Source organism: Cynara cardunculus, assembly GCF_001531365.2.
Source record: "Cynara cardunculus var. scolymus isolate 2C chromosome LG 1, CcrdV1, whole genome shotgun sequence".
NCBI lineage: Eukaryota > Viridiplantae > Streptophyta > Magnoliopsida > Asterales > Asteraceae > Cynara > Cynara cardunculus.
In genome coordinates, this window is record NC_037528.1 from 6,935,972 (window position 1) to 6,951,311 (window position 15,340).

A 15,340-nucleotide genomic window follows, 5' to 3' on the forward strand; every position below is an offset into this window, starting at 1 on the left:
ATGAACGGATTTAAGAGTTTTAAGAGTTTAAGAAGTTTTTAAGAGTTTTAGCCAAATGCTTTATAATATAGTATAGATATTGAAAACAATTTATATTTATCGAAAAAATCTAAAATTAAAATAAATAAATAAAACGTTACCTTTTATGGTATTCGGATTTCTTTTAGAATATCTCTTGAGATTATGAAGAAAAAAATGAATAATTTTGAGGGAAAGAAAAAGATTATATTTCTATGGTATCTTTAAAATCGATTTATTTATTGAAAATTATTATTATTTTGGTATTTAAAAAAAAACGAGAAAATCAGTTGAAAGTTTAAAGAACCGATGGTTCATACAGAATAGAACAAAGAAGTTGCAATAAAAAATTGTAACTCTTCCATCAAAAATAATGAGGGTCCGTTGTGTACGTGAACAGCACTAGACTCGATAATATTGAACGGTCGAAAATGATGCAGGTGGATGAAAAATTTTATTTTGACATAAATAGTTTAGCATTTTATCAATATAGCGGGATAGAAAAAAAGTCTGATTTTCATACTGTCATACCCCGTTTTATCATGCATACCAACGCACAATGAAGTAACTTTCTTACCACGGTACTTGTATCATATAGGTTTGTTGTAAACTAATCATTATATTTAGAGTTCATCTACCAAATGCTTATCGTTAAGAATCACCACCTTCACTCGACCATCAAAATGGAACGTTGGTATACATTTTTATTACCTAGTAAGCACTTACCATGTAAGATTCTCGGTCATTGTTATGCTTCTTAGCATATAAGATTTACGGTCCTTGTCATGTTTTCATGTCAGCAGCACCCGAACCATATCCTGACCGAGACTGGTTAAAGAGTCGTATGCGATGAAATAAAAGTGTAACCTACTCCATGACCAAAATACTCTTCATCATTGATCAGTAAATTGAAAATGCGCACAAGAAGAGCCTGTAAAAATTTTGCCAACATCAAATTAACATGTTTCCTCTCTGGATTCCTATCAAAATTTGCAAACTTCAAAAATCTAATCCTCATCAGAATCAGGTTCCACATCAACAATATCAGGTATCTCATCCATCAGTTTGTCATCAACACCCAATGCAAACATGAACTCCTTACCTCCCTCCGAACCCACTACTGTTACAAAGCTTCTTCCTGTCGCTGTCTCCAGATCACCGCCGGAGGCGTCCTTGGCTGCTGTCATCTCGGTTTCCATGTCGGATGCATGATGATCGGCTGTTTGACTTGGAATGTCAGACTGCTTATTGATTTCTTCAACCAGAATTCCCTTTCCTTTCTCTTCAGGAACTTTGGAACCAGATGGGCCCTCGAAGGAGACAAGCGGTTCCGCTGGTGTTGATGTTTTCTCTACCGTGTTCTTTTCTTGCTGAATTTCAGGCGCATTGCTTCCGTCAACATCTTTTACCCATTTTTCATACAGATCATCCTCTTCCGATTCAGGGTACTCGAGTCCATTTCTGGATGTGCCACCTGAATATAGGTGGTGTTTCTGAGCACCAGAATATGTGTTGTTATCCATAAAACTGTCTTTTACCCCATTAACAGGGTAGTCGATGGAAGATGCAATATCTATCAGCGGAAGGGCCCTTGGATGTATCAGAACTTCCAACGTCAATAAGGCGTGTGCACAGAACTCTGCAACTTTTGTTCCTGTTTCTTGCATACCTGCACATGTTTTCTTAGAGATGAATTATACATAGCAAAAGAAGCAATACAATAAATCGAAACACTCTAATTGGCAACTGGAGTTTTTTGTTCTGTATTCTGTTTTCTGCCGAATTGAAGCATTTTCTTATCGGCGTTTAAGCAAGTATGATGGTTGTCTAGAAAAGAAGTGTCAAATATGATGGTTTGAAAAGCTAATCTCTCTTTATTTTCCATTGTGGATGGAAATAAGTTGATATTATAAATGAACTTTGCTAACAAATAAAGTCAAAATATTGAGGATTTTGAAATACAACGATACCTCTATGGAAAAGCTCAAGACCCTGGGCCAGATATGGAGGGCGAATACGACCAGGGGAAAGAAGGGACGCCAAAAGTGCACGTAAAGAAGCAAGCTGGAAATCAGCCCAACTAGAGCTACTGTCGTGTAGGGTGTAAACGTTATTTGCTTGTTTTGTCCATCCACCTTTACAAGCATCTGTAGATACAGTTATGAGAAGCACGTCAACATTTGACCTCCATCTCTCAGATCTCAATGCACCACCCTGCCAAAATCAGTATTATCATCAATCTATAGTTTGGATCAAAGGCCAATAACAAAAAAAAAATTATGGGACAATAAATCAAATAAAATTAAAGCACATATGATCATCAAACAGTATATACATACACACACATGTCTAAAACATGAATCAACTGCACTAATTGATCTGAACAAGGCAGATGTATGATCAACTGGTGACTAGTAGCTTCTAAAGAATCAAGACTCCACTAAAAAATTACTTGAAATTGACTCGGATAACCTTCTAGAAACATGAACCTGTGTGCATATAGATGCAATAGCACATGTTGAGATAGCTACCGAGAGAATTTAATGGATTTTTATGACTAAACATGAAATAGAAATGGTTTCATGGAATACGAAAACATACCACGGTTAGAAGTGTTTCTAGTGCCTCAAGTGCAGCAATCTTCACAGAAATTGGAGTATGGTTTTTGTGTAAACTAGATGTTTGAGGTTGATTTCCAAAAGATGTTATTGTCATATCATGCTTCCTTTTCTTTTGCATAGGCTGAGGCACTGCCTCAGATGTTTTTAAGACTGGATTAGAACATGCTTCACCACCATGATGACCGACTGAATCCAGATCAACAGAAGCGTTACTTACAACATCTTCAGCTAGGTACATTGTTATCCCTGCTCCATTGCACAACGACAATCATGATCATTGCCTCAATACTTTGTTAATTACACACAGCCACATTGCAAACTCCATAGAAAATATAGTGAAATGGGAAGTAACTCACACCCCAATTAGAAACAATTTCACAGGGAAAAAAGAGTTTTGTGTTACGAGAATTTTATTTTCAATCTCACAAGCATAATGACTAAAGCTGAGAGACAAAACGGCTCATGTCTACAATGTTATAGTCATTTTTGACATTGTTTATCTTCTAAAAGACTGATCTGGTTATTATTTATTGTTAAACATTTTAAAAGGTCGTAAAGGTTCAATCCAAATAGAAACAGAGAAATTGGTTTTAAGAAATACCGAGAGAAAATGTGGGTGCAAAGATGAATGAACTTGTTGCTGAAACTATACAGTCATGCAGTGACGTTATTAAACGAAAGGATAGTTAAAAGCATACCAACCCCCATGGACATCAGCATCAACTTAATGAGGGCATAGACTTTTATCCTAAGTTCCGGTAATGCACATCTCCTGAAATACTCCGTTACGAGTCGAACAATATGTGCAGCATGTGGAAACAGTTGACTGCAAAGGAAAAAGAACATTGCATAACATGAACAACCACCACAAATCCAAATGAGATTTACATGAAGCAAGTTATAACAAGTGTCATAGCACTTGAAATAGGTAAACATGTTGGCAAGACTAAGAAATAGACAAGCAGAAGATATATGTTTATACAAGAAATGGAAGCTCAACAAAAGACTAAAGATCCATAGTATTATAAAATAGCAGTTAAACTTTCCACCTATCAATTGGTTTTTTGTTACAAACAAACGATTGTTCTTGCAAAAAGTGCAAGAAAAATGTTTGGGGGAAATTGTGGAAATGTAAATGCCAAAATAAAGAACATCTTGGCATTTTATGTCCAAAATCGTTGAATCCAGCAAGATACAATGATTTTTAGCATTTTTGCAAGAATGATGTGTTGTGTAAAAGTGAGTGATTATGATAATTAAAAAGGTTAGTAGCTCTCATAAAATGGGATGAAAATCTACAACGAGTGCACTCCATAGTTTTATAAGATATCTGCAACCACCAAAATCTAAAAATCAACTGTCTACCATCACAGTTCATGTACAGCACGAACGTCATGGAATTTCAAAAAATATCACTGGGGGAGGTACAGGTTTGACTATGACAATATATCCAATGATGTCAAGTTTCCGCAGAAATCTCAGATTAACTGATATATTCTTGGGCATAGATGAAGAAATAAGTTAGACCTGGGGCGATCATGTAAGAAATCTACAGCGATGAAAGCAGGTGTGAGATTTACAAAAAACCGGGAAGGCACCATCAGAGTAAATGGAAACTTTGTACTGTTCCCAAGCAAACAAAATAACACGATGAAGATAAATGTAAGCATAAGCTATTTGTACACTTTTGGCATATCAGCAAGTGATAAGCCTCCAGAGCCATTTGATAACAGTTTGATACTCAGTTCAGCATATTTTACAATTACAATCTACAAGTCAAATTGTCCTTCAAGGAGCTAATCCGTGATTCAGTGATTCCTACATAATAAAAATTGCTGGAAGAACAAAATTAATGGTGTTATTACCAAATTTCAGAGAAGAGGATATTTGTATCTTTTGGAATGAAGTATATTACGCTAAATACAAATAACAACATGAAATATGCTCCTTTACATGAAGAGGAAGTATGCCATGATCAAACATATTAAGCAAACACAGACAAGATAGCACCTTTTTCAGACAAGCATATTAGCCACTTTCCTTATTACTTAAGAACATAACTAAAAATAATTGACTCCGATCCATTATCTTTTTTCTCCTTGCAATCACTGAAATCACATGCTCCATCATAAACAATACTAATACCTAAAGGATAAAGAAAGAGTTCACCTGCGTGCTTCCTTGACAATACCACATAGGATTTCCAAACTATATGAATGCTGAACTGGGAGTTCAGTACAAATACATTCCTGTTGCATTGCAGTCATGATGGGGTACAAGGTGTGTGGCAAGGAACCGTCCACCATCAGCACTCTTCCAGCAAGCATTAATAATGACCTAACAGGAACTTTGATCTATGATTGAAACAAATGGAACTCCAAATAAGTTACCCCTTTAGCTTAATTGAAGGTGAACATAACATATAAATAGTTGAAGCTACCTGAACAGGATAAGAAGTTCTAAGCATTGTAGAACAACAGAGCATCAGTGCTGATATACTAGGCATAAAGAGTCGTTCTGGCCTCGTTGCCTTGTTAGAAATGTCTAATATTGTTAGGCCTCCAAGAGGAGGTGGGGGTTCTTTTCCTGGAGGGACCAATGCCCGCATGGCTTCATTGGTTGTAGTTTCTGCAGTGTGTGCACATAACATTGTAAGTACTGCCGACGTAATCAACATCACCAAATAACTCTCCATCTACTTACCTTCTTCCAAACCTTGGAGTGAATCATTCAAAAGGAGATTTATTGCTAGCAAGATCTTCTGCATCATCAACGACCAGCTATCTTCGTCCCCTCTCGATTTTGGGAGTAAAGATAAGCAAAGAGCAAGTTTCTGGTCAAAGCAGAAAGTACTTCAGAATTTTTTGTCAACAGTAACCTATTAAATGTTGAAGCATATAAAATAGGTCTCACCTTCAACATATTAGCATTGCATTTCCCAGACATAAGCTTTGTAACAATAGCAGCTTCAGCCTGCGGAACAAATTTTCCATACCCAGCTCAATTTTCAGAAATTGACCAAGAACCATTGTTTATTGAAAAAGCATCTCGTTTGTTGTAGTCTTTTAGGATAAAAGAAAAGGAATTTTTATATTTACTACAAACACTATGGTCAGTCAGCAAAGTTGTAACTGAGAACAGCCTGTGTTAAAGCCAAATTGGCTGAATAATAAAGATAGTAAGTGACCAATAATGTATATTAACAAATCAGTATATCCAATGAACTTGTCATTACATATATTCTACAGCTGTCCTAATGCATCAGCCAATAATTTTTGGTTGCTAATGTTACCATCTTCACAACTTTTCTATTAGATCATAATGACAAATGTAACGCCGTACAAGTAAATGATATTGTAAACGATAAAATGTCTTAGTTGCAGATTTCTACTAATAGTAATATTGCAAGTTGCATAAGGTGAAAGGCAAAAATAGAGAATTTATTGAACTGCTAAGACTAAATAGCTCTGTATTTCCTAATTCCTTATTCTCCATGGGATAGTTCAGATACAAAGAAGTATTCATGTGCTAGAATAAAGATCATTGATTCATTGTACACACTTAGCAAAAGATCCGATAACTTACTGAATCATAGTTCTTCTGGACAGAAGATGGAAAGAAATTCAAAATGGTGCATAACAAAGGAACAGCACCTTCCTGCATAAAAGGAGCAATCAGATAGCCATTGGTAACTAGAAGCCAGTACAGCTATAGCCTATCATTCTTGAAGATAAAAATGTTCAAACATATAGCAGGTACCAATCAAACGAATAATTTAAGCAACAAAAACATATATAAATCAGAGAGTAGCATGTATAGTAATACAACCAAGCACATGCCAGGGACTGATTGTAAAGAAGGAATTATAAACACCTCAATGGTACATATACCCCACAGAAACAAATATACACATAAGGAAGCTGCTCCATAAATTATGTTAGAGCGGCCCCCTTTGGCTCCAATGCATCAATGTCCATCCATTTTATGACATGCCATTTTTCTAAGAAAATGCTACAAGACAATTATTACACATAAAAGGAAGAGCTGACATACATATAACAGACCCTGCTTCTTATATTACCAACAACTATGACACACATAAGTTGCATAGATGCTCACAAGATTTGGTTTCTCATTGACGAATGAGAAAGCTACCAATAAGCAAAAAGCTTGGGTGAGGGAGTACACTTTAGAATAAAGTGAAGATTATTGGATGAGTAATTGCAAAGTAAATAAATCTTCTTTAATGACTACCAAGTTCCGAGTGCATGCAGTTGGTATTAGCTGCTAAAGCATAAAAATAAGAAATAAATAACTCTGAACATGGTAGTACCAAAAACACATACAGCATCTGAGCTATCCTCATGCATCAGCTTTAAAACTGGCTGAAGAAGTTTTGCAGCATGTGAAGCTCCATCTTTCTTCATATTCGGAAACCCACCCAACCTAGTTCAGAGGGATTAATATCAGACATGAGGATGAAAAGAAAGTCAGATATAAAGCGAGCATATTTTTTTATGAAACAGGATGTGCTTCAGATGTGCAACAGTGGTAAGCTCATTTATTTTTTCCCATTTCTGAGTCCTGATAAGTTAGGCACTGTAATGAGATCACACTGCACTTTCAAATTAAGATGGTCATGGAAAGTAACTAGAAAAAATTCATATCCGCAAAATGATAGGACCAGACAGGCACAGGTAGCTTGACCACCTTGACTGTCAATGTAAACAAAAGGGGCCTTAGTGTAAAGGGCCAGAAAGCAGCCTCTTACTAGAGAAATCAGATGCCACACAAACACAGAAAAGTTGACATCTTGGTGCCTCATGTCTAAAAACCTAAGCATAGATGGAATTAAATGCTAGCTCATAGAACAATATATGATTTTCCGAAATGGCACACTACTCAGTCTCATCCTTTCTTTCTAAAATTTGGTCAACAATAACAGCAAACTCTGAATTCAGAAAGTTATCCTAAAGTCGGAGTTGCTGCAACCGCTTGGTTTAACATTGTCATAGAATCACGCTGATTAGGATCAATAGCTCTCAAGCATAACCATACCCAGTCAAGTGTCTGTTTGGCCATTACATGAAGTTGAACAAGCTGACAGGCCTATTCCTTATGGTGGCGTTGGTGCACAGACTGTATGGGACAGAAAAGGACAGGACTGACTGGACTAAAAACATTGCATTAGAACAGAATACATAATAAAAGCACTCGTTGCCAGTTTTTGTTAGAGTGTCGGTTGGTAAGGAACCACTGTACGTTACAAAATGCAAAAAGAATGTGGTTGTACAGAGCGTACAAAAATGGAAAAAATATTCATTTAACGGATTTACAAAACACACCATCATACTACTTAAATGGTAAAACAAACACTACAATTGACCAAAAAAAGTAACAAAGCTAAACAATCATTAATGAATTTCATCCATATGACACAAAATTTATACAAATAATTACATTGTAGACATGCTAAATTTCATAATTGTGTTATCCTTTCACTGTCTCATCATAACTTCTAGTTCTCAACCTGAATAACCGTAACATTAGTGAAAAAATTGGCACCATCAACTTAAAGCTCAATTTCTAAACTTTAACATGCTTATGGTTTGAGTAAAGTATAAAAATATACCTTGTAAGAAGATCTGATATCGAGACACAACAAGCAGCCTTCACAAAGTGAGATTCTGCAGGAGGCTGATGCAAGATTTAAAATTTGTGTTAGATGACTTAGATCCAAAAAGGAAGGTTTCTGTAGCCACAAAGAACATCAACTTATAACAATCTTCAGTCAGACCAATTTTAAGTCTTACCTTTAGCTTTCAATCTAGACAATAAGGTTCACACAATCATGTAAAGGACGAAGCATGGATATTGAAATAGGTAGTCTAGGAAATATTAGGAATATGCCAAAAAAATTGGGATGCACCAAATATTTATTTTTATCTTCTTTGATGTTTGATTTTTCCAGATACGTAGGATACATTAAGGACGTATCATGTGTTCTTGGTGTTGGTGTTCCGCAAGGAACTAGATCATCCAAGGTCATACTTGTTTTTTGTTGTTTGCTTCATGAGGATGTGTGCTATCGAATTGTTGAATGGACTAAAAAGTAGCGAAGTCATAACCGACTATCCAATAATTGCAAGCAAATTTGGCATGAAATAAGTCAAATGAAAAGAAAAATTTTCAAACGATAAACAAAAATAATCCCATAGCACCGCCATAATTTGCAATAAGTAATTTGATGATAGTTAAAGAGGTTCTTAAGAGATCACTCCATTAGTATCCTACTGTTCAGGAAAGACAGTTTCAACTTCCAACTTGCAATGCAAGATAAATAGAGATGAACAAAAAGCGCACGCCACGAGTCAATATGTGATGTGGATTGTTGGAGTTGGCTTTAAATGAGTACAACAAGCACATGTGTGTTGATGTTTTCAGGTTACCTTTCCTCGTGAAATTTTTAACCATATTTTCTACTTGGAAACAGTCATCAAGATGGTGTAACAACAGTTCATTATCGGCTTATATCAGTTTGAACTTTTCTATACCATTTGAGTTTTGCATTCCACAAAATGGCCAAGCAAAATCTGTAATTTGAACAGTTTAAGCTTTAAAATGAACCAACAGAACAGTACTAAGCAGATAGCAGAGGTATCTTAAATACTTCAAAAGAGCTCCAAAGCTTCTTAGTACATAGTTTTGTCCAGTAATTGTGTTTCATTGGTGGTCATGCCAAATCGATACACCCGTGCATAAAATAATTATATAAAAAACAGAACTATATGTCAGCCACTCCAATAAAATCAAATTCTAACTCTTCCCCCTCCATCTATCATTCAAAATCCAATCAGATCTTATACTGTTTTTGACTAAATTCTTCAGAGTTGTTCAGAATATTAATATTGTGACATTGTGCAAAACTGTTAATCTTCGAAATTCCAAGATAGTTGGCAACATTGACTAAACCCAACCACGGACATTACAGCCACCTAAACCAAACCAAGTCAAACTAACCCAGTGAATCTCAGTATCTCACACAAAGCTAGGGTCCAGCGTTAGGACTTATGCAGGCCTTGCTTCTACCCCAAGGGGTAAAGAGATTGTTTCCATGACATTACAGCACCTATAAACATAAATATTCATCATAATAGAAAAGCAGAATAAAATCTAATTACCTGAAGATGTGAAAGCAACTTCTGAAACCAAACAGAGTAAGATGCAAGGAACCGCTCGGAACTGCATTCTTCACAAGTCATCCCTAACAAACATATTCCAGCCCAGCATTTATCTGGCTACACCACATTTTAAGTATATTCAGATCAGCAGTTCTGAAACTATAAACTAGATAAAAACTATCACGTTATTAGATTTGCTCTTATTAGCTGGTAGAAATAAACTGTAATAACTTTAGAGCTACCTGTATTCTCTAGGATTAGATAAACCATATATCTCATAAGAGTAACGCAGAAGTCTAAGCAAGACAAGTTTTATTTCAACAACGAAAGCATATATATATTCATATTATTATACTACACCCTTTCAGCCCATAAGCAAATAAAGTAATTAAAAGGCATTTAGTTTGTCCAGGAACAAATGAGTGAAACGAATTTTTGTGGTCTTATGAGACCAATTTACATCCTGTGTTTTCTGGTAGTTGATGACCCTATGTGCTAACTGGGAATTCAATAACTTTACATTATGATTCCAAGACAATTTGTCTCGCAATCATCATTTTTTGCTAAAACTGACTCGCTAAAGTTAACATGCGTTTATACTAAATTTCACCCAATATATATCACTATCTTATAGAAAATACATCTTAAACGCATCTTTGAAGATATTTAATATTAAACTTTAATCGATTTCTTCGTCTAGAATATTATTCTAGTGATTTACACATCAAAACCCCTTAAATTGTGCTTTTCATTACCATTCCTTTATGTGGGGTGAAGGAGGTCTCGGTTTCACCTTCACAAGGAAGTCCAACTTTTACCACATAATGCGATTAAAAAAGCAGAACTTCTATTGCAGATTGAATTGAAACTTACCATGTTGCTACATACAAGCATGAGCAAGCGGTCGACCCACAAATCAACCGCAGATTTCCATTTCTCGATCAATTTTTTGTTATCAGCAGATGGCACAACGCGTTCAGACAACAATTCATGAGTTTTGATTGCAGAGACAACGTGTGAGAGCTCTAATGGATTACGCAACTGCTGTTTCTCATCGGGGATGTGTTCTTTGATAAGTGAACGTAGAAGTCTAGGCTTTAGAGCGACGTCATACATGTTCCGAACATGATCAAATGCCGCCATTACTGTGAGACCTCTTCCTCGACCTCTACAGCTCTCTGAACTCTGAGGTTTAGGGAAAGAGGACTAGGGTTTAACTAAGAAAGCGTTTTTGTTGGGGTATGGAAATGGAAATGGAAATGGAAATGGAAATATTTGAAATAAAACTAAATTTTACACCTAGACTACCTCCATAAACGTTATTTTACATATTGGACCTTCATTTAATTCTAATTTACATCATTTGTATTGTTTTAATAACAACTTATAACTTAATATAAAAAAAATAGTTATTTATGAGACGTACAATGGCTTTGTAGAAGCGTAGAAAGCGTGACAGTCAAAGCGAAAAAACGGGATAGGTCAAGGAGGTAATGAAATGAGCAATTGATATTGAATACAACAGTTTTAGGTATTTTTAGTTATGTAACTTTTGATATTGGTTATTGAAGACACAAGACTAAGGGTTGTTTGGTAACTGTTGAATGGTTTGATGTAAAATGATTGAGTGGTCAGAATGATTAAGAGACTCTCATGATATAGTTCAAAATGAAGTATAATTATTTGGTAGTTGTTTACAATGAAATTAGGACACTGAATGGTTAAGGGATGCTTATGATGCAAAATCATCCAGATGATTTTAAAACCATTAAGAGACAACATTTTTTTTACCAAACAAGATTCACATTTTAGCAACTCAGAAGTTGACTCTTAATGAAACTATTAAAAAGTAAACAAACAAATTTTAGAATTTATTTGAATATATTTCTGGAATTCGTAAGTGGAACATTGAAATATTTGTGACAAATTACCTATTTCATCGTCAACATTTGACCTTAAAAAGTATTTTTATTTATCGATGTTTATTTATAATTAATAATAATAAATAACAATTAATATTAATCAGAGTTATAATTGAAAAAAGTGACAAAATGTTCATAAAACATTATTCCAACCAACATTTCAATAAAGTAGCTTATGTCAATCCAAACAATAACTTAAAAAATACGGTAAATTATGATTGTCAAACAATGTCTAGTCTTGTTGAGTATGATGTCATAACTTTACATATAAAAAAAATGTTTATTTTAATTTTTTAAGGGAAACGTTCAAAAACGCCAATAAACTTTTGGACAATTTTATTAAAATAAATTAATCATTGGACTTTCTAAAACAGGTCAAATACATCATTTTGACCTATAAAATCGATTAATTTGGTAAAATCACTGGAAAATTCCGAAAAGACCCAACAGACTTTCATATCTTGATCGATTATGTCCCTAGATATTTCGATAATGTATAAATCCGGGAAAAAAAACACCACTTGCAGCTCTTGTTGTGTGGTAACGAGCACCACCTACAACACCCATCGCGAGGTTATCCACCACTCTCCTCCAGACGTCTTGAGGCAATGCTTTAAAGACATGGTTGTTTGATCAACCTTGGTTTTTGGAAAACATGCTACCCGAACATCTCTCTTCGTATACACTCTCGTCGCATCATCTAACACCGTAAAAAAACCGAACCCCCATCTCCATATTTATTGATGCGAGAGCAAGAAAGACCAAAAATAAGAAGAGAAGAAGATAGGAGGGGAAAAGACGAACCTGAGATGACTAGGCAACTTTGACAGTGGTATCTGATGTTGGGAATAAAATGCTCGGGCTGCTATTGGAACAACTGGTGGATAGAATAGGGTTTTCCATCTGATCCTTTTTTTTTAATCTTTAACCTTATTTACCACCATTCCGGTTATAGGTACACCTTTTGTAAATAAAAGGTTATATATATATCTGTCCAAGTCTTTTTTTTTTCAATCAAAAAAATTGACCAATAAATTAATCAATTAAAAATAAAAAGTCCGTTGGGCTTTTATAGATTTTTCCCATATTTTAAGCACATACATATGTATGCTGCGATATTTCTACATGATTTCAGTTTCTTGTGTGTAGCTCAGTTGGTAAAGGAATAAACATTTTTGCCAAAATGCAGGACATGTCATAGGTTCGATCACCCTCCCTTCCACTAACATCAACCATTAAGTAAACCAAAAGAAATGTTTCCTTACATTGGTATTCTTGAAAATAGGTTTTTATATAATATCGATTGAAGTTACCAGTAATCAACTTTATACCGAAATTTCCATAGGATTTCAATTAAATGCTTGTGGTAAAAATTACGAATTGTATATTTATATTCTCAATATCCAATTGATTATTTTATTTATTTAATTTTAATGAAATTAATTTACAATTTAAAAGAACAACACGATAAAACATAAGTAATTTATATGTTACTCAAGTTACTTATAACTAATAGATAATAATTTATATTAAATAATTTAATTAGAATAAAATAACTAATATATTTTTATTTATTTTTAGTTGTTGGGGATAGTTGGTGGAGTGATGATGGTCATGGTCCTTTAGACTTGCCATGCCTTCATAATTAACTTTCACCCTTCTTCACATTAAACCATATAATTTCCATGGGACCTATTTCTAAAGTTACGCCTTTCGCTTTTTACTTCAATAATTTCGGTTCAAGTGTTTCGCTCATAAAAAAACGTAAATAAAAACCAAAAAAATATATTTGGAACTGTAACAAATATTGTATATTTATATGAAACATACAATGTTATTTATACAGAATACAACATCGGGTATGATGAGTCTTCGAGAGGGGTGTTTGTAACATATCACATTGCTGATCATAGGGAGGAAGATTATGGGTAGACCTGACGAGGACGTCAAAAGTTTAAGTGGGAAAATTTGTAACAACTCGTCTCACATAGATAGAAAATGAGATTTGTGAGTTTCTTATAAGTTTCAAGTTATGGACAACAAATAACTCCCACCGTGTTTTAAGTCGGTCTTAAATGTGGGAATTTATTCTTTCGGATATATCGTGCTCAGAAGCCAACACCACCCATTAAAATTTTCACGTTTTGACTCGAACATCTTTTGGTACATCATCTCACTTGTCTAACCTAGTCATTTTGTCAATTCTAATTAAATTCTTTCATTCATTGCACCAAACCAGTTGAATCACTCTCACACTGTCATTATAAAATGTGTTCTTTTATAGTTTTTGATAACAAAAATAACACACCAAACTAATTACATATATACAAATATATACACATATAGGGGATTAATCAAATGAGAACTATTTTGTTTGTGGCAACCGTAAGATCCAATCTCAACCAATCATTTAATATATTGATTATTCTTTTCTAAATCAATGCAAAAGGGCATGTTAGTAAATTACTAAATTTAGATTAAATATTTATTTATTAATTACATACGTTTCAAACTTCCAATTAATTTTAATTTTACATTCATAAATTATTACATGAAACCATAATCTTTTGGGTAACACATTAAACCACAATTTTTTTACCACAATGTAACACAACATCTTGTGTTACCTAATACACTATTGGTATTGTAACACCTTGTCCCGCATCAATAACTATTGGAATTTGTAGCCTCTTATGACTTATGAGTTCTTGGTTGTAGGTTACCAAAGAATTCTCATCATGGGTTAGTGGTTTGGGTAGCACATGAGACCAATTTTTTTTAACCATAGTGTAACACAACATGTTCAATCAAAGCCTAAAAATTGTTTTCCACCTCTTCTCGCACAACCAACAGGATCTTTTGTGTTTTTTGTTTTGATTTGATGAAATGTAATTTTAGAAGATTAACGGATTTCTAGGACGCTCAAGTAATCCCATTAAATTAAATTTTTTTGACTCTTTTTCCCTTATTTACATACTCACATTAAATATTGGAGAGTTATTTTTGAAATTTCAGCAATTAATTATTCTTTTATTTTCAACCATTTATTATTAATTTGTGTGGTTGAGATCGGTTCTCACTGTTACCACAAACAACTCAGTTATTCCTTGAATAAGCCTCTACACATATATTTGTTCTATACATAACAATTTTTTTGGAGGAAATGAATATCTTTCTAACAGCGTTACAACGACATCTGACCCGACCTTTAAAACTAATAATTATAAAAAGTAAGACCCATTACCCTTATTTCTCCGAGTACCGATGAATACCACGCCATGTTAAATGAGCAAGTGTTTGTCGTGTCTAGACCATGAAAATTGTTCGCCGATAATCTATAAACCTTAAAAACATATATTTTTTCACAGTTTTAATCGATACATCCATCTCTTAAAAAAATTACAATAATTCAATATTTGACATAAATGTACACATATCCCAACATTCATGATTGATGGTAGTCCATTTTCCCGCAAGTCATGCCTAAATTGAACAAAATTTGGTCCAACTTTTTACAAAGTGTCCCTACTTGCAAATTCTTGCTTTGCCCTCTCTATATACCTCCATTTCTACTTCTTGTTTTCTTTTAACATTTGCA

The 15,340-nt window shown here is 34.3% G+C and overlaps 1 protein-coding gene across 1 annotated transcript; it reads right to left on the reverse strand.

Annotated features, from left to right (window-relative positions):
* Nucleotides 1-916: 916 nt before the first annotated feature.
* Nucleotides 917-11,007, reverse strand: LOC112522785 (proline-, glutamic acid- and leucine-rich protein 1). Its single transcript, XM_025132095.1, has 13 exons — nucleotides 10,694-11,007; nucleotides 9,821-9,937; nucleotides 8,272-8,336; nucleotides 6,986-7,085; nucleotides 6,225-6,296; nucleotides 5,553-5,612; nucleotides 5,343-5,472; nucleotides 5,080-5,267; nucleotides 4,809-4,993; nucleotides 3,338-3,465; nucleotides 2,620-2,885; nucleotides 1,989-2,232; nucleotides 917-1,687 (listed from the first exon to the last, which is right to left on the reverse strand). Exons 1-13 carry the CDS (start codon nucleotides 10,961-10,963, stop codon nucleotides 1,026-1,028), a joined length of 2,487 nt encoding a protein of 828 aa, XP_024987863.1. The 5' UTR covers nucleotides 10,964-11,007; the 3' UTR covers nucleotides 917-1,025.
* Between the last annotated feature and the right edge of the window lie 4,333 nt (nucleotides 11,008-15,340).